Source organism: Histoplasma capsulatum, assembly GCF_000150115.1.
Source record: "Histoplasma capsulatum G186AR genomic scaffold supercont2.13, whole genome shotgun sequence".
In the NCBI taxonomy this organism is placed as follows: domain Eukaryota; kingdom Fungi; phylum Ascomycota; class Eurotiomycetes; order Onygenales; family Ajellomycetaceae; genus Histoplasma; species Histoplasma capsulatum.
The window spans coordinates 285,201-303,601 of record NW_025544813.1 but is presented as its reverse complement, the minus strand read 5'-3'; the positions used below and the strand labels follow the sequence as shown (position 1 = coordinate 303,601).

Genomic DNA, 18,401 nt, shown 5'->3' with positions numbered 1-18,401 from the left:
CTCAAATGAGCATATCAAATCCATATACAGTACTAACAACAAATAGGAATTCCTTCACCGCCCCACAGCCCCCGCACACTGGTGGCCGGGCGACAAGTCCCATGTCCTAGGTTCTCGGGACTTAGCCCGGGAAGTCCATGGCACCTGGCTGGGCGTCACAAAGCAAGGCCGCATCGCCGTGCTAACAAACTACCGCGAGGACACCGACAAGCCCGTCGTGGGCGTGCGCAGCAGAGGCTCCATCGTGAATTCATTCCTCGAGCTGCCCCCAGACAGCACAGTCACCGCTAAGGAGTATGCTGAGGACCTTATCGCCGGGGGCGACGCGCAACTGGCCGGCGGCTTCAGCCTTGTCTGTGGCAACGTGCGCGGGCCCTTGGCTGTTGTTTCCAACCGCGTCTCAGCGGCGGACGGCATTGAGTGGATTGCCAATGAAAAGGGCCAGACGGTCGGTCTGAGCAATACGGTATTTGGAGACCGGTCGTGGCGGAAGATTGTGGATGGGGAGAGGCTCCTGAAAGAAGCGATTGATGCCTCTGTGAAGCTGGGTGAATGTGAAGACGCACTTGTGCAGCGGTTGCTGGAACTGCTTAGCAGGGATACGCTACCGAGATTGAGCGAGGGGGGCAATCTGGAGACGTATATCAACCTGCTGCGCGAGAGTATCTTTATCCCTGTTATCGGAGATGATGCGGAGATTGAGCATACTGTCGACGAAGTGTGTGCATCGAAGCTGGAGGGGAAGGTCGATGTGGTGGCTAATGGGCCGGCGGACCATCATGAGTATATGAAGGGTCTGTATGGAACGCAGACGCAGACGGTCGTGCTTGTGCATGAATCTGGGCGCGTGAAGTATTTTGAGCGAACTCTGTATAATGACCACGCAGAGCAGATCAAAATTGGAGAGGGCGACAGGACTTTTGAGTTTACTGTTGAATAAATAGCTGTTTTAAAAAGTTTGGATTTTTGATATTTTAACAAAAGAAGAAAGAGAAAGAAAGAAAGAAAGAAACCCCAACGAGCTATTTTGATATTTTGATGCGCCCCAGTGAACCTGCAAAAATCGTCTATCAGAAACCTTGTTTTGCTTCTTGGTTTTGTTTATTGGGACGTACTGTACTTGCTTATCTCGAGGATGTTACTTGCCAACGGAAAGAAAAGAAAGCGGACCGACCAAAACTGCACCAAATACAGCCATACAGAAAAAAAGGGAGTCAACACAGGTCCTAGAAAGCCGGTTTTTTATCCGATAAAATACGAAATGGTCTACCATCATCCACCATTCTCAATCCTATAACGAGCTGCTCCTACATAGGCAATTTCCTCTGACTAACCTTGATCAGTCTATGCAACGGTATATAAAATTTTTACAAATGATGCAAAATGACTTGAGGATTTCGATTTTCATTTTTGTTTGTGTTGGTTAGGTGGACAGGTAACTAGTAATAAATTCTAAGGAAGGAAGGTATTTCGTCAAGATGGATAAAAGTATATATATATATATATATATATATATATATAACATAGCCTGATGCCTATACCTCTGCGTCTGCATCATTGAACTCTCCCTCCCACGAGCGGGCTAACATCAAGGATATCTACCTAAAAGAATCACGAAACTGCGTAAGTGGCCATGTCCCCAGCTCATTACCAGAATTGCCCCAAAGCCCATCCACAGCATGGACACTTGAAGCCATTCCCCCAATATCCAATTCCATTCCTCAGCCCCCAAAAAGCTCACACCTTCCTCTTAATCAGACCCTTGAAGAAATCAAAACTGTTACTGTCACTCTGAAGCTCCCACGTCTTCCCCGTAGGACGGTCCTCCCACCCCAACTCCTCCGCCACAAGCAAGCCATAGTCACTGGTGATCCCCTTGATGCGCGCGCGCACCCCACCCTCCGCCTCCAGCGTGACGATTTGATCCATATGCAGCCAGTCTGCATAGTAAAGGTCGAAGAAATGCTCGTCAAAGCCTGTGCGTAGGAAGCGGGCGTATAAGGACTCGAAGGCGGTGAGGATGCGGGCGAGGAGCTTCTCGAGGGTTAGCGGGGGGAGACTTCTATTGGAGGGTGATTTCTGGGCAAGGGAGGATAAGAGGGCGTTAAGAGAGGTGGTTGGGGAGGGATTTAGGGCGTTGATCCCGATGCCGACGACGGCGATATATTCTGCAGAGGAGTAGTGGGCGTTTACGAGAATGCCTGTTATTTTTGTGTAGGATTTGGAATCGGGTTTGGTAGGATCCAGGGCGTCTAGAGGTATCATTTGAGTAAGGGTATTGGATTAGTTGGATATTATTATTTATTATTTATTATTAAAGCGGAAGTATGGGGAGGGGGGGGTTTAGTGGTTTACATATATCATTTGGCCACTTCAGTTTTATGGGCATGTTTTCATATCCCTTGTCGTAGCTCTTGATGCCTTGGGCAATGGCGATGGCGGCGATATACTGTATAAACACCACGGGAGCACGGGTCATGTTGCTGACGGCGTGCTTTATGACGATTGAGAACATTAGCTGACCAGATGGCGAGACCCAGACGTTGGACCCGCGGCCTCGTCCGGCCACTTGGACCGTCGCAGTAGCCACGAATCCATGTGGGAGCCTTCGGAGTAGTTGCGTATTCCTATAATTCGTGTAAGTGACAGGACATGACAGTAAGCAGTGTGATGGAATTTCATACTTCTCAAGGAGACTACTTGTGCTCGTGACGACCTCTCCATACAATATATTCGAGCCGAATTCATGAATTTCCTCTTTCGACTGCGAGCGGTATTCCTTGAGATTTCCGTAGAATGCGTGGTGGTTGAAGGAAGGGGTAGCTTTGGAGGACGGAGTTTCATCATGAACAACCACTTCTTTGATAACAGAATTATAATCCAAGAATGTGTCAGAATCACCCCCTTGGCCAGTTTTCGAAATGCCAGCAGGTAGGGATTCAGCTATATCTCTCATTCCCATCGACGATGGTTTCTCGAGATGGAAAGTATCAATATCGTCTTTAATATATTCCTCTCCATCAGTCACGGTAATGATATCTCGAAGGGCGGAGATTAACTCAGCGCTCCCCTGAGGAACCAGAGAGGAAAGATGTAATCGGGATAGCGATGGCACAGTGGACGAGTCTTGATTAACCTGAAGGCCCAGTTTCGTCAAACAAGCCTTCAAGAAACTCACCCTCGATTCATCGTCTGCAGCCAAAACATCGACGATTTTGTGATATTCGGGCCCATCAGCGTTTCTGTCAAGATTGGAGGCAGCAAATCTGGGCTTCGTCAGTTCCCAGCTATCAATCGGCTTTGCAGGAAATACAAACTCTGGATGAGCCCCAGTGAGAATTGCTGCTCCCTCGCCCACCTTACAGTAAACGACCGTAGCCGAGCCCTCTCCAGAGTCCACACTGAGATCTTCTGTGTAACTAGCGAGAACTTCCACCCCTTGGTCCGCATATTTAGGCGCATCAACAAAGACACCTCCGCCATTATAATAAGCCTTGAAAACCTCCGGCACGGACCCAAACGCTTGCGCAGATTTTGATACCTTGAGCTCCGCCGCTCGAGCACCATCTTCACTATCGTATACAAACCCGGGAAAGGCACATCCTCGACATATTCCGGGAAAGAAAGCCAGCTCCCTGTCACCAACAACTTCCAGCTTCTTGTTCCCAACCTCGAACTCACACCGTTTGCTGGCAAAGTAACCGCCCGCGCAAAAACCCAGGTACGCCCCGCCCCGCTGAACGAATTGACTGATCCTCCGATTCCCTTCGCCGTTCAGTGTCCTGCAGTATGGTAAGTCCGCGCCGCCAGGCATTACTAGCAGCGCACAGGAAGCAGTCCAAGGCTCATTGACGATCATTTGCCCCGTTACGGGGATCACAGCGTAGTTCGCAGCCAAGAGCCGGCGGAGAGAGTAGAGGCAGTGGCGGACGGCGTCGACGGTAGTTCCATTTCCTGGAGCAGCGGGGGTCAGAATATTGGTTTTCCAATCGGAGTAAGTTTGCGCACCAGAATAGACCAGCACGTTCAACCTTTTAGAGAGGAGGACGGGGTTGGTGGTCATTTTGTAGTAGGATAGCTGGTTCCTCTGCGGGGCAGGCAGTGTTGACTATTTAATATATTCGTCTGAAGTTGGTCCAAGATTTTCCCAGTAACTTGGTTATTTGCTTTGCTCCAACCACAGGAAAAGAACTGCACCACGATGTCCAAAACAGAGAAGAAGCCGCCGGTCGCGCAGACTGTGGAGGACGATGGGCCTGATGAATGGTATGAGGCCTCCTTTCTCCGTCGCCTTGAAGCCAAGGGAGCGTAGTCACCGACTTAAATAGCTGGTGGGCTGGCTGACAATGCAAATATCTATGCAGGGACAAGCGGATTTTCAGCACCGGATGTGCAGGTAGGACGCGGTCCCTCTAATATCGGGACTGGAAAGAAGATTCTAACGAGAGGCCATTGGGGATGACAGCGGAGCAGCTAAAGATGAACGATTGCTACTATGACAAGAGAGACTGGCGAGCATGCAAAAAAGAAGTACGTTGAGCCTTCCAACCCGCGGGATAGACTGCTCCTCTATAGGCCCCAGCTTATCCTCTTCTACGATCCACCGCGACTCATAATCTACGCATATGGTATCAGGATATAGATGCTGATTTGGGCCTGTTTGAACCCTACAGATGGAAGCATTCCGTGAATGCTGGAAACGGCACGGCAACGAGAAGCGGACGGAGTCAAAGGACTTTTAACAGGGAATTGCTGCAAGCGAATAAGAGATACTCCCCGCTCTATGTACTATTTGTCTATGTATATCACTATTTATATTCTGTTTTCCCGGCTTCAATTGGTATAAATATCCTCCCATAGAAATCTCATCTCAATATTTATCCATGTCACGGGATTGACCTCCAGCCCCAAAAAAGAAACAATCCGAAGCAATAATCACAAACATCGCAGCTTCAACACAACGCAGCCACCGACTACAAAACCTGACTGACTGGCATTTGCTCAGCCAGATCACCCTTCACAATGGCATCCAGTGCGCTTCGCACAATCAGTTGGACTGCGTCGCGGAAAGCAGCCCTCCCCGTCTCCAGAGCTCAGCTATCCTTCAGCCAATTCCGCTCCGTTACCAGCTCATCCACATATCGCCAGTCGCAATCCTCCGCATCTAAAGCATCGACGCCCTCTGCATCTGCCTCTTCTACCCCTACCACTACTCCTGCATCACCGCCCGCTTCTTCGTCTCCATCAACAATCTCATCCTCGAACTCTACCTCCCGTACTACATCCTCTGCAAAACCCACTCCAACAACAGCCACTATTCAAAATCTCAGCAAGACCGGTTTAGATGATAAACCTACGGACCTCGACATCTCAAACTCCGCCGACAATGACGACAACAGTAAGGATCACATCGACTGGACGCGCTCGTTCCACGGTCTCAGCGCCCAGCCCTTCTCAAAGGAAGCGGCCGAAGTCCTCCTCCAAGAAATAAATTCAGACGACGTCGAGATAAAACCCGATGGCATCGTCTATCTTCCCGAGATTAAATATCGACGTATACTGAATAAAGCGTTTGGCCCGGGTGGTTGGGGACTTGCGCCGCGCGGCGAGAGTATTGTCACAGCCAAGACCGTGACGAGGGAGTATGCGCTCGTTGCGCATGGCCGGTTCGTAATCCCTTTTCCTCCCTTTCTCCGCTTCATTTTCTATACGCAGTATCAAGCAATCATCCCATGCAATATGAAATACATATAAACTAACGAAATTTCTTTTTCCTCCAAAAGCCTCGTCTCCGTCGCGCGCGGCGAACAAGACTATTTCTCCCCCGACGGCATCCCCACCGCGACAGAGGGCTGCAAGTCCAACGCCATGATGCGTTGCTGCAAGGATTTAGGCGTGGCCAGCGAGCTCTGGGACCCCCGCTGGATCCGCCAGTTTAAAGCCAAGTACACCCGCGAGGCATTCGTGGAGCATGTGACGACGAAGCGTCGAACGAAGATCTGGCTTCGAAAGGATGACCCGGTGTCGTACCCGTGGAAGGAAACCAAGTGAGATATACATATATGACGTTGGGTGGGTGGAACGCCCATTTTCTGTTAGGGGGGTTCGAATACAGGGAAAGGTAATGGGACGATACGGCCCATTGAGGAATCTGCATGGCGTCTCTCTACTCCAAATGGAACAAGCCTGGAATCCATCCTGCTTCCTGCCACGCTCCGCCGCTGTGTACATGTCCAAGGGGACGGACATTTAAGGGTCCCTAGCCAGTTACAATATCTCCTCTTTTGCTACATATTACATCTCCAATTTATTCAACTCCGCATCCAAACATTTATCAATGTTAGCCCCACACTCGAACTTGTACCCGTGAGCAAGCCATTCCTTTCTGTTACCCGTCTCCCGCTGTGCCAGAATCATGGAAAAAAAAAAAAAAAAAAAAAAAAAGCCAGATCGATCTGAACTTGCCCAAGTGGTCAATTCCCCTAGGCGAATCGGAGTGTCCTGATATCTATCCCCGATACCGATACCGAAACTGAGATACCCATGCCATTCACCTGTTTCCTATGTATTATTATTATTATTATTATTACCATCATTCATCTATCCATCTCGACTTGTCTAGACGGAGTTCGGGCAGCTGATCTGCTCCTGTTACCTTTTCCCTTTCTCTAGTTCATCATCTCCTTCCTCTCCCCCCCCACCACTCCCTCTTTTTCTTACAACAAACGACGAGGGCTTGTATGATAGATAGGTTCTGCATTATGAGATAATTCAAATAGAATATCTGGAATCGATGAATGTATATTTCGCACTCATATATATAAATACATGTATATAATATAAATCCCTTCCTTCATAGTGTTCTACAAACCAATCGATCACCAATCAATGTTCAAGACCCGCTTCAACATAAAAACATCGCAATACTCATCTCAATCCATATATATATATATACAATCTCATATCGATATTATAAACATGCAAATATCCCCCTTCGTAGCAACCCTTGACTCCGCACCACCAGCCAGCTAAGCCAGTTTTTTTTTTCTCCTTTTCCGTTTCCTGTTTCGAATCTCCTCCCCCCCCATTCCTCCCAACCCTAAAGAATAAAATAAAATAAGAATAAATAAGAATGAATAAAAGACTAAAAAAATATCCCGAGAAAATACATAACTATATAGTTTTCGCTTTCCAAAACGCTTATGATAATATCATAATCACGCATCAGATGTCTATCCCCATAAAACAAACCAAAATAAATAAATATAAAACCATGCATGTCCCCTTTTCTCCCTTCCCGCCTTCCCCCCCCTTCTATTTTATTTATTTCCTCTTTAGATTCCCGAATATATATTATAAGAAAAAAGTCCAAAAAAAAATAAAAAAATAAAAAAAAAAAAAAAAAATCAGACAAAAAAAAGAAAATGATCAAAATATCATCGCGGCAACTACCCACAATTTTGGGCCCCGGCAGCCAGCTGCCCTCCAATCCATCCATCCATCCATCCATCTATCTTCCCGAGCTCGATCCCCCAGGCGGATTACCAGCCGCACCATGATAAGCAGTGCCGGCAGCGGGCGCAGGAGGCCGAGGCATCTGCGATTGGATTGTAGAACTGGAAGAGGTCGACGGCGGTGAGCGCGGGATGTATGGATTGTTGCTGTTGTGATTGTTGTTATTATTACCGGTGTTGGAAGGCGGGTGATGCTGGTAATGCTGCTGATGATAATACGAGTCGCGGCCCGCGCCCGGGTCTGGATGGCGGTCTGTGAGCTCGAAGTACTCGTGTGCGGATGTCGTTGTGGTGGTGGCGACGGGGGGTGGGAGGAGGTGGCTTGGGATCGAGGGTACGGCACCGGGGGGCCCGTCTTTCTCGTGGATGACGGGCGTGGTGGGCGAGAGGAATCTGGTCGTGTGCGCGCCTGTGCGTCGGCCTGTGGATGGCTCGCGGGTGATGAGGGGGTCTGGGGGGTTGGAGGCTCGATTGCTGCTGTTGTCGCCTGCGGCTGCGCCGGTGCCTGTGCCGTTGGGGTTGTGTGAAGAGAGCTTGCTGTAGTCGTGGGGGATGTTGGATACGTCGATGCGCGGCTGGTCCGTGGCTGCGGATCGGGAATGCAGGGCGCGGACGACGGATGCTTCCGTGTCCTTCTTCGCAGGCGCGGATCGGGTCGAAGCGCCGCGGTAAAGGAGCGTGCCATTGGGCGACCCGCCATCCACTGCGGTGGCAGCGGCGGGGGAGAATGCGTCAGACCCGTCCAGCTTACCGGTGCGTGCGAGGTAGTCATCCATCTCAGATGTTGGAATCATCCGCGCCTCATCTTTCCCCTTGGTCCACTCATCCTTGTTCGCCTGCGCCTGCTCGTGGGATATCGCGACGGAGTATGACGGCCTCGTAACGTCGCCCAGCGCAGCGTCGCCGCCGCCAGGCCCGTAGATGGGGATCTTGCGGGCAGCAAGGACCACTGCACACATGAACTTCGACCGGCGGGTGGCCCGGATGGTCTCGTGGGACCAGTTGGACTTATGGCGGATTTCAACTCTGAGCTCGAGCTTGTTCATGGTGCCAAGGTCGATGACCTCAACGTCAACGTCTGGATGGAAGTCGCGGGAGTTTTCCTTGTCACGGACGAATTTCTGCAGCTCGGCCTTCAGCAGCTGGATGTCTGCGAAGGAGGTGCCAAAATCCACCGTGAGCGTGATCTGCTCGCGCATGGCCTTTGAGCGAGTGATGTTCTCAATCCACTGGGTGTTCAAAATAATGTTTGGTACTTGGAACGTCTTGTAATCTCGAGCGCCCCTGAAAACGGTGTAGAGGAGAGAGATCCGTTCCACAACTAGCTGACGATCTCCAATATCGACTCGGTCTCCTACGTCCATCGCGTGCTTTACGAAGAGGAAAATCGTGCTACCCAGGACCTCCTGGGCGGTTGTGGCAAAGACGAAGGATAGAGAGAGAAGCGCAGTTGCGCCGGCCGCGAGCGTGGTTCCGAATCCAGTGTTGAGAAACGCAACTATTGCCAACTGTTAGCTATATATATATTTTAAATCAAGTACAGGGATTGCGTGTGCGTGCGACATACTGAAAACCAGGACCACCATGATGAGAACAATCACACACAAAAGGCTGTCGAGGACATTAATTGCCTGGTCAACGTCGTGCAAGCTGTTGTTGATGGATTTCTTCACTCTACGGATCTCCGTCAGCGTAAGGATCATCTCTTCCAGGCTGACATCACCATTGCCATCGTGATCCAGCATGGCGAAGCATTCTTTCGCATCTTCTTCACGGTCGGCACCAAGAACCTCGATAATATCCTCTAGGTAAAGGCTCTCTCGCCCCTGGAGAACGAAGGACATCCACATACGTCGTGCAAGTGCTTCTGTCGCCTTGCGCTTTTCCAGCGCCAGGGTCACGACCGAATGGGCCGACGTGGGATTGAAGACCTGCTTCCCCGTGATCTCCTGGGCAACATTGCCGAACGCAGCTGTAATCTTGTCCCCGACTCGGCTCACGCCCTGAATCAGACGCATCGGAGTAGTGGATCCACGCCGCTTGTGGCCACGGGGAAGCTTCATGACGCCAACTACGGAATCTTGGATTGCATAGTCCTCGTCTTCAAACTCCGCACAATAAGCAGGAAAAAGGTTCCGTGACGCCTTGTAGAGCATCGTCAGGAGGGCGATGTTCCGCTTGGACTCTTTGATCCTGGTATCGAACTGTCGCCGGTGGTAGCCGATAGATATCAATTGAATGAGGATCTTCTCCGCAGCCAAAATCAAGGTCGAGACAAACGCGGCAAACAGGATATTCCTGACTACATTCTGCCAGTACTTGATTTGTGTGTCGCCGGAGGCTTGATTGGTGGGGTTTCGCGTCATCAACTGTTACAGTTTAAGTATATACATACATCTGACATACCAATATTGTTTCTCCCAGGGGATTGATATGATAGATTAAAAGGGATTGGCTCAATTTGGAAGACGTACCGGAATAAAAGTAGCAAGGGAGGTCACAGACCAGCCGATGAGAGAAAACGGAATCTCCAACGCTCGCAAGAGGAGGGCATACTTTCTCGTCCCCGAACTTACAATGCCAACCAGGAACTGAAACACATAGGGGACGTAGTGTGCAATGATCTTCGATCCCCACAAGCTCAACCAGACAACTTCCACCCAGGTGAAGAACCATACAATGCGCACCCCGCCGATGGCTGCATTCTGGGCGATGGTAGCCCCGACAATGATCGGTATGGCAATGAGCAACGCCAGAGGCAAAACATAGATAAAGTACCGCGTGATGACCGAGTAGTTCAGGATTTTATTGTACAGCTCTCCCATGCGGGTGAGGGTGCCATCCTCGGAGGCATCCATCTGCTTCCCATCCGACAAGAGCATCCTACGCCCGCCCGGTCTGTGACGGAACATCCCTTCCTTCTCGTTCTCGTCCTCGTTGTCGTTGTCGTTGTCGTTGTCTTTGTCGTCGTTGGCAGGACGGTCGGTGGGCGGGACATAGGATGAAGAAGAGCCATTGTTGGATTGGACCGTTCTAATCCCAGCATAGCCTGTACTAGAGACGCTAGTCAGGGGAATGGTGTTGTCGTCATTGCTGGCGGCATCATCTCGTTTGGGAAACCTGTTGCGGGAATAACGTTTACGTCCAACACCCAGCCGATCCTTCATGGATGCCAGCCTGCCAAGGCAGGGGGAGAATTGCAAGGGGGAAAAAGTGCTGACTTAACGGTTGATCGGTGGGAATCTAAGACGGCGCGCACGCTAAGTATGCGAGCGAGTATGCGAGTGCGCAACACGATGCGACGTGATCTGCGGATTGGGCCCGAGGTTTGACTGAGAGCAGACCAAGGGAGTAGAAAACCCAGATAGTTGTAGGCGGTAATTGGCGATCCAGAAGAAATAACCAAGGAGCGGTGCTCTATTAACGATAGTTGAAGCGGGGCCCTCCTGTAGCCAAAGCTGGTGCAGAGCGGCGATTTTAGAACAGACCGAGATCAGAGTAACAATGACACAAATACAAAAAGGATATAGATAGATCTAACGAGTGTCAGAGTCGCAGACAAAGGAGAAAAGAAGGAAGGAGGAAGGAGGAAAGATTCAACAAGACGTGATTCATCGCCAGGAGATCACACGGGCGAAAAGGAAATGGAAGCAAAAAAGGATAAAATTATAAATAACCATAAAAATACAACGACGACGACGACGGGTCCACGGTCCACGGCCCACTGGTCGATCTGGTTCTGGAGCGTGACCGGCGCATCGAAACATGGCGAGCACGAGTTGATTAAGCTCCAGGCTTGGCCGGTTAAGGTTTGCGGCGTTCCAGGGGTGCAGGCTTAACGGGAGCTGGTTAAAGGCGGCGCCGAGGGCTGAGGGTGGTGGGGGTAAAGGCTCAGGCTGGCCACTTTTCGAGCAAGCGAGTTGACCTCATTTGAGATCTGTCATAGGAGACCGCAGACGAAGAAGCATGCGCTGGCGGGTGGAACACAGCGGATACGCAATCATCGGAGACAATGAGGCATCGATACCAGTAGCCACGCCATGGCTCCTCAAACCTCCGTCGTGTCATGGATGAGCGTGTTACCGTCTTCCCCTGCGCCATTTGGAAGAACTGCATCTCCACACGCGGACCACGCAGGATGAAAGCAGGATTGCGGGTGGAGCCAAATCGAGTTCTCATGCAATGGGGGAAGAGAAGGGAAAAAAAAATCACCAAAAAAAAAAGCCACCGAAAAAAGCCGAAAAACCCACATCTTCAACTGGCACACACAGAGACTGTTTGGCGTTCTGGACCAGTAACACGGGCTCTGATTGGCCACTGGCAGCTTGCTCGCTCAGGAAAGCGACAGACAAAATGTCAACAGACGACTTGAATTCATCTTTTTAATTTTGATCTTGCCATTGTGTGTTGAGGCACGGTAAGTATCAGTATCCGCCATGGGGAATCACGGTGATGGTGGTGGATTCAGGGCATTTGATACCATCATTCATCCCTTTTGTCTTCTCTTTCTCTCCCGCTGAAAACAATGGCCGCAAAGGCACCTAGTCGCCGTGGATGGTAAAGCATCCCATCAAGATTGGAACTGCTAAAGACCAGTGACATTCCTCTCACTCTGTCCAGATACAAGTGGCAGGAAGAAATGAGCTACGTGTGGCCGCTACATGCACAGCACATATTTCATCAGTATCTCCCCCGCCATGGCCGGGCATCATCCCCTGCAAGAGAAGTATAGGGCACACTTCCAAGTCATTTGAGTTTGATGGGACTGGATCGGATCGGATCGGATGGGATAGAGAACTTGACTTACAACTTTCTCAACTTAGACAACTTTTCTTTACCTCGACCTGGGCCAGCACGCGACGGCACCGTTTGATAGCAGTTGATGGGAAAGACATCATAACACGGTAGCCCGTGTTTCATGCCATTCCGCCACTGTGTGCGGCGGCGGGTTTATGTTCATACCAAGGGATCGGGATCGGGATCAGGATCAGGGTCGGTTTGCTTTCCCAGCCGTTAAAAGGTTCCTGGGCCGTAGAATTGAAAGGCAAAGGATAGAAACAGACGCCGTGTGCCGCGTGAGATGTTATCTACCAGTTTAACCTTGGTGCAGCAGTCCCAGATGTAAATGTACATGTACATGTACATACATACAGTACATAGGGGAGAAACGAACTCCACGCCCAACGAGGCAGCTAGAGCGAACTTGAGGCGACCACTGAAGGCGAAACCCATATCGCGGTCACGATGCATCCGACATCTTGTTGCTGCCGGCATATCCGGTATATAAGTAAATACTCATGGCCCGTGGACCACATGGTTTCCTTTGCATAGCTAGCTGGCCTAGCCTGGGTGGCTCAGTATGTAGATCATTGTAGGAGTGCTGCAAGAAAACCATTCATTTCATCAGCGGGGTTTCCGCTCTAAATAGAAAGCATGCCCGATAGATACGATCCGATTACTACGAGTAGTAGTTGAACTCTGATGGAGCGGAGCACGGAGTTCAACAATCATAAGCCCCCAATCGGTCAACAATTCCAAATCTGCTCGCTTTGCCTAACCTTGATCCAATCGACAACGACGCTAATCGTATCACTAATCGTTCAGATCTCTGTGGCTGAGCGGGGAGCAGTCCGCAGTCCACACAGGCTGCTCATCCTATCACCATCCCCATCGTCGTCGATTCATCGTCGATTTGGCTTGGGGAATAACGCAGAGCAACGACCAACGAGTGAAAGCAGCCCAACCCGGGGGAAATCGCATACGCTGCCGTTACCGCTGGAAGGGGGAATTACGCACCCGGCTGGCCCGAGGCTTACCGTACATTACATACATTACATACATTACATCACCACCTGCGCCGGCCGATCCGCCTCAACCCCACAGCAAAACCTGCGATTCCTCCTCCTCCTCCTCCTGTTTTCCCTTCTCTTCTTACTCTTCTTGCTCTTCTTCAATGCTCTATATCCTCTTCTAGCTAGCCAGGCGATTGTGCTCTGGCTTCGCCATGCCGCTCTGCCGAGCTGTTGACTGATCAGGCTGAGTGACGGTGAAGCTTCGACCTTCGGAGTCCACCCGTTAACTCTATTTCACTGCCCTCAGCAGAATATTTGGAATCGGTCTTTATCGTTGTTACTGTTGCAGCCGCCAACTGCTTTCGTTTTCTTTGCTTGAATCAACAACTATGGGCTTGGGCGTCGTCGTACCTTTGACTTGTGCACCGGTTGGTCCATTCGATGTTATCCTCGTCATTCGCTTCCCTGTAACTTATATGTCACTAATCTGCCCAGTATAGTATCTACAGCGTATGCTCTGGTTCTCACGATATCCAGATATCTAACCGGCCAGCCGGAGGCTAATTATACTACGTATCTGGCTATATAGAGAATATTTACTCTCGCAATAATATGTACTGTACTCTTCTTGAGCAATGAATGCTTTTGAAAACGAGCAGGAAGCAAAAAAGAGAGTAAGGAATAGACACAGCCACCATGCGTATCCTCTCGTCCTCCATCGCCGAGACGGTGATGCTTGCACTGCTGTCGATATGTGCATTCGCCCTCCTCTCTGCCCCGGTGCAGGCGCAGACATCCCAGCCATCCAATGACTCCCAAGATCTCCAAAAGCTTGCACCTAACAGCAATTATCATCTACACACCGGGCTCACATCGCTCGACCCGATCCAGCTGGCGCCATTAACCAGATCTTTGACTGATTTGGTAGGACAAGTTTACCTATATGTCTCTTTCAACTCCCCCCCCCCCCCCCCCCTCCTACCCCAACATGTCACTGCCAGGAAATAGAGTTATTGGCGTTTCTGCCCCGCCACCCGCCACCACCACTCTTCCGCACTGACTGGACTGGCATTGGGCCTTTGGATCACGCTGGCTGACCATTACAGGATTTCAACACCACGGGAACATTAGTGATCATAGATTCCAACAACGCCACCGCATTGAATGGGACCGACATAGCTTTAATTAGCTGTGATGCATCTTCCTATTCTGGCGGTGCCAAACCGGATAGCATCCTACAATCAGCTATCACCGGCCGCCCCAGGGCCATCGTCCTCTACACCACTGAGTTTTCCCACTGCAACTACTCTACAAAAGACGGGGAACGACCCCGATACCATCCTATTTTCACCACCACTAATCCCCTCGCTGTCCGCGAGGTAATAGCCAGCCTACGCTCGGGGCAACAGTCCCTAGAGGATGCAACCATAGCCCCAGACATGGACGTACGCCAATTCACGCCTACGGATGAAGGCAACCAGCGAAATAATGGTGAGTTGTGCTCACAAGAAGAAGACTTGGTGTTACATCTGAATCTTAACCAACCTCTTTAGTAGCCATGATAATCCTGTACAGCATCACTGGTATCATCACTTCGCTGTTCCTCATCGTCATCGTCACCGGAGCCATCAGAGCCCATCTTAACCCTGATCGTTATGGACCTCGAAACACCGCTGGTCGACCCCGCCAGAGCCGCGCCAAAGGCATTGCACGAGCCATGCTCGAGACGCTACCCATTGTCAAGTTTGGTGACCCGGAGGACGATAAATCTCCAGCAGCGAAGCAGGACCTTGAGCTCGCGTCCAACTATGCAGATGCTGACCATGATCGGAGAAGTCATGATGAGAGGGCTGATGGTGTCACAACCCCTGACACGCGGCAATTGGACCACCCCCAGCCACAGCAGAAGCCAGTGGAATCAGAGCAGCAGCAGCAGCAGCAGCAGCAGCAAACTGCTCAAATATCCGCGGCTGCTTCGGCATCCTATGTACATATAAATAAGGAACTGGAGCAAGAGGAAGCGGGTGTCATTGGCCCGGCGGCCCCTGAGCCAAGCCCTGTCAGCCCAGAGCATACGACAGATGGTGGTGCATTGGGCTGCCCCATCTGCACAGATGATTTTGTAAAGGGCCAAGACGTGAGGCTTCTCCCGTGCAAGCACAAATTCCACCCAGAATGCGTTGACCCTTGGTTGATAAATGTCTCCGGGACCTGTCCTCTCTGGTGAGCCTTGCCGCGTTCCAACCTCCCCAAACTCTACATCCCGTCGCCAATCATATCCATATCATGCACCCCTTTGCTAACTCCCTAACCAACCTACAGCCGCGTAAACCTCAACACCCAAGAACCGGACATCGACTCCGACGACACCGCAACACCAGCCTCTACATCCAGAGCAAGCACTCCCACTTCCCAACCAGCAGCGCAACCCAACCCCTCTCACCACCATCAATCACGCCGCCTCGATATGCTCCGGAGAATGCAACGGAGCAGCGAACCCCACCAGGCGAACAGCAGCAGCAGCGGAAGCAACATCCACACGATACCGGTATCTGAGCCGCCCTCGTCGTCGATGGTGCTGAGCCAGGGACAGCCAGATGAGGCATCGAGGAGGCATCGGCTATCAGCGTGGTTGAGGGAGCGGTTCCGGGTGCGGACGAGGCGGCATGGGGATGATGAGGATGACGAAGATGATGGAGAAGATGATGGTGATGGACATGGACATGGCAATGGCAGTGCGACACGGACGAATTCCGGTGCTGGTGCCGGTGCCAGTGCCAGTCCGAACTCCCCCGCCCACGCAGACGGCCACACAGAGCCTGCTGCAGAGACAGCAATCCTTACCACTGCTACTACTACGACGACGACGACTACCACCCGCAGCACAACCCCTCCTCAACAAACAACAATAAACCCAGCGCCTCCAGAGCTCTGCGACAAATCACCGAGATAGCGCCGGGCGATTCATGCCCTCACTATTCCTCCGTCCCTCTCCTTCTTTTGCATGATATTAACACCTCTCCTTCTTGCCGCTTTATCATATTCACTCCTTCCTTTTTGTTTATAATAGAGATACCTTGCGAAGCATATGCGATGAACAGCTGAATGAATAAATGTGTAAAAATTGGAATCAAATGGGATATATGACTGGATGATTGGGATTTTGCATATGCACGCACGTCATGGAATGGGGACCGGGCGGGCGGGTGAATTCTACTTCATCATCAATGATAATATCTGATTTTGTTTTATGTGATGTTTACTATTGTTCCGGGTATTAATAACCCCTTGGTTTGGTTTGGTGCGGGTGTTTTGTTTTGTCTGTATATATAGTTATACTTTCTTTCGTATTTCGGCGGGGCGGGCTTGTTATCTTCGTGCATTTCTTGCTATATTTTTTTCCCCTCTTCTCACTAGACTGACTGGTTCATGATTATTCACATACATATATATACATATATAATAAAGTATGTATTTACGGGGGGTTTTTTTTTATTCATTCAATTGTAGTTGAAGTGGACATAGAATATGCTACGTACAGTACATTGGACGGAAGAGTAATTCCTTTTGTCTCGCTCTCTCCCTCTCTCTCTATTCGTGTGTCTCCTTTACAATGCATATACCCATCATAGATATTGGTGGGCACCGCTATGGGGCCAACGCTCTCAGGAAGTAGTCTCCTGCTCCGCCGTTGTTGCGGATAGATAGATATAGAAAAGTAGACAGGTGTCTGTAGGCCAACTCCTCCATCAGCTTCTTATATATATATATATATAACACCCTCCAACTTCGTCGATTGATCTGCTATTGACAGTTGTGAAATGTGATAGAATGAATGCCTGAATCGATGCCTCGGTTGAATGCCAACTACGCCTGCTAATAAATAAGTATACGCCATGCAACTCGGATGGGCTTTTTCTTTATAATTAAACCTCATCATCATCATCTGCTTCCTCTGCTTTCTTCTCTTCTTCCCCTCCCTCTCCTGCTTCTGTTCCCCCAGCTGCAAGTGGCTGCTCTCCGTCTCGCCGTCTCCCCGCATATATCGGCCCAATCAATGTCTCCCCCACATGACTTCGCCGCCCGCTCTTCCTCCTCCTCCTCGTTTCACCCGCGACATCAACCTCAACGATCAACCTCTTCCTCCTCTCCACCATCTCCCTCCGCCGCTCCAGCGTCCGTCCCACATCATTCACATCTCGCTGCCCGCTCTCGTCTGTCCAACATCTCCCGCCACATCGCCATGGCTGCCCCCGCCAACCCCTCAGTATTCACCGCTGCAGTGGTGCCCCAGGCCCCCGAGGACCCGCTCTTCGGCCTGATGCGCGCCTACAAGCAGGACACGTCCGATAAGAAGGTCGACCTGGGCATTGGTGCGTACAGAGACAACAACGCGAAGCCGTGGGTCTTGCCTGTCGTGAAGAAGGTGCGTGGTTGATTGAAGGTCCCTTGCGTAGACTTATATACTAGCACATACATTTACTGCTTTTTTTGCTATCAAACTGCATGCGGGGTATCTGTGGATGGGCTTCGATAAAGTAGATGGATATATAAAATACTGGCTGACTGACTGACTGCTACGTATAAAACAGGCCGATGAGCTCCTGCGCAGCGATCCGAATCTAAACCATGAATATCTCCCCATTGCTGGTCTGCCTGAGTTCACCAGCGCTGCTCAAAGGCTGATCCTCGGCGCAGATTCACCCGCCATCAAGGAAAATCGAGTAAGTCCTGTCTGTACATGTGCATCCATGCAGCAAACGCATTGCGTCTGAAAGGAGGAGAGTGAAGTCCTTTTTTAAAAACAGAAAATCTAACTGATTCCAGGTCATCTCCCTCCAAACAATCTCCGGCACCGGTGCCGTCCATCTCGGCGGCCTCTTCCTGTCCAAATTCCACCCCTCCCAGCCGAAACCAACAATCTACCTCTCCTCCCCCACCTGGGCCAACCACACACAGATCTTCTCCAACGTCCACCTCCGCACTGCCACCTACCCCTACTTCTCTCCGGCCACCAGGGGCCTCGACATCACCGGCATGCTCGATGCCCTCCGGGCCGCACCTCGGGGCTCCATCATCCTTCTCCACGCCTGAA

The 18,401-nt window shown here is 50.7% G+C and overlaps 7 protein-coding genes across 7 annotated transcripts in view; 5 read left to right on the top strand and 2 right to left on the bottom strand.

Moving 5' to 3' along the window:
- HCBG_08059 (DUF833 domain-containing protein) overlaps window positions 1–940 on the top strand; it is a gene marked incomplete at both ends in the record, with an annotated part of 1,186 nt that extends 246 nt beyond the window's left edge. Inside the window, one exon of the mRNA XM_045435108.1 lies at window positions 47–940. Within this exon, the coding sequence (XP_045284414.1) occupies window positions 47–940 (894 nt within the window). The remainder of the gene's footprint in view (window positions 1–46) is intronic.
- Window positions 941–1,737: 797 nt separating this feature from the next.
- On the bottom strand, window positions 1,738–4,063 carry HCBG_08058 (biotin-[methylmalonyl-CoA-carboxytransferase] ligase; the record flags this gene model as incomplete). Its single annotated transcript, XM_045435107.1, has 3 exons — window positions 1,738–2,252; window positions 2,356–2,627; window positions 2,685–4,063. The coding sequence occupies 3 exons, from the start codon at window positions 4,061–4,063 to the stop codon at window positions 1,738–1,740; spliced, it is 2,166 nt and encodes a 721-aa protein (XP_045284413.1).
- A 959-nt stretch (window positions 4,064–5,022) lies between these two features.
- Window positions 5,023–6,051, top strand: HCBG_08057 (mitochondrial genome maintenance protein MGM101; the record flags this gene model as incomplete). Its single annotated transcript, XM_045435106.1, has 2 exons — window positions 5,023–5,666; window positions 5,784–6,051. 2 exons carry the CDS (start codon window positions 5,023–5,025, stop codon window positions 6,049–6,051), a joined length of 912 nt encoding a protein of 303 aa, XP_045284412.1.
- A 1,459-nt stretch (window positions 6,052–7,510) lies between these two features.
- Window positions 7,511–10,681, bottom strand: HCBG_08056 (serine/threonine-protein kinase; the record flags this gene model as incomplete). The annotated part of the gene is made up of 3 exons (XM_045435105.1): window positions 7,511–9,012; window positions 9,082–9,883; window positions 10,091–10,681. 3 exons carry the CDS (start codon window positions 10,679–10,681, stop codon window positions 7,511–7,513), a joined length of 2,895 nt encoding a protein of 964 aa, XP_045284411.1.
- Window positions 10,682–12,811: 2,130 nt separating this feature from the next.
- Window positions 12,812–13,541, top strand: HCBG_08055 (uncharacterized protein; the record flags this gene model as incomplete). Its single annotated transcript, XM_045435104.1, has 2 exons — window positions 12,812–12,871; window positions 13,119–13,541. The coding sequence occupies 2 exons, from the start codon at window positions 12,812–12,814 to the stop codon at window positions 13,539–13,541; spliced, it is 483 nt and encodes a 160-aa protein (XP_045284410.1).
- A 461-nt stretch (window positions 13,542–14,002) lies between these two features.
- HCBG_08054 (RING-7 finger domain-containing protein) lies at window positions 14,003–16,259 on the top strand (the record flags this gene model as incomplete). Its single annotated transcript, XM_045435103.1, has 4 exons — window positions 14,003–14,230; window positions 14,413–14,797; window positions 14,863–15,529; window positions 15,629–16,259. 4 exons carry the CDS (start codon window positions 14,003–14,005, stop codon window positions 16,257–16,259), a joined length of 1,911 nt encoding a protein of 636 aa, XP_045284409.1.
- A 1,104-nt stretch (window positions 16,260–17,363) lies between these two features.
- The window catches only part of HCBG_08053 (aspartate aminotransferase), a gene marked incomplete at both ends in the record, with an annotated part of 1,862 nt that continues 824 nt past the window's right edge, over window positions 17,364–18,401 (top strand). The window contains 3 exons of the mRNA XM_045435102.1: window positions 17,364–17,732; window positions 17,899–18,030; window positions 18,134–18,399. Of these exons, the coding sequence (XP_045284408.1) occupies window positions 17,364–17,732; window positions 17,899–18,030; window positions 18,134–18,399 (767 nt within the window). The remainder of the gene's footprint in view (window positions 17,733–17,898; window positions 18,031–18,133; window positions 18,400–18,401) is intronic.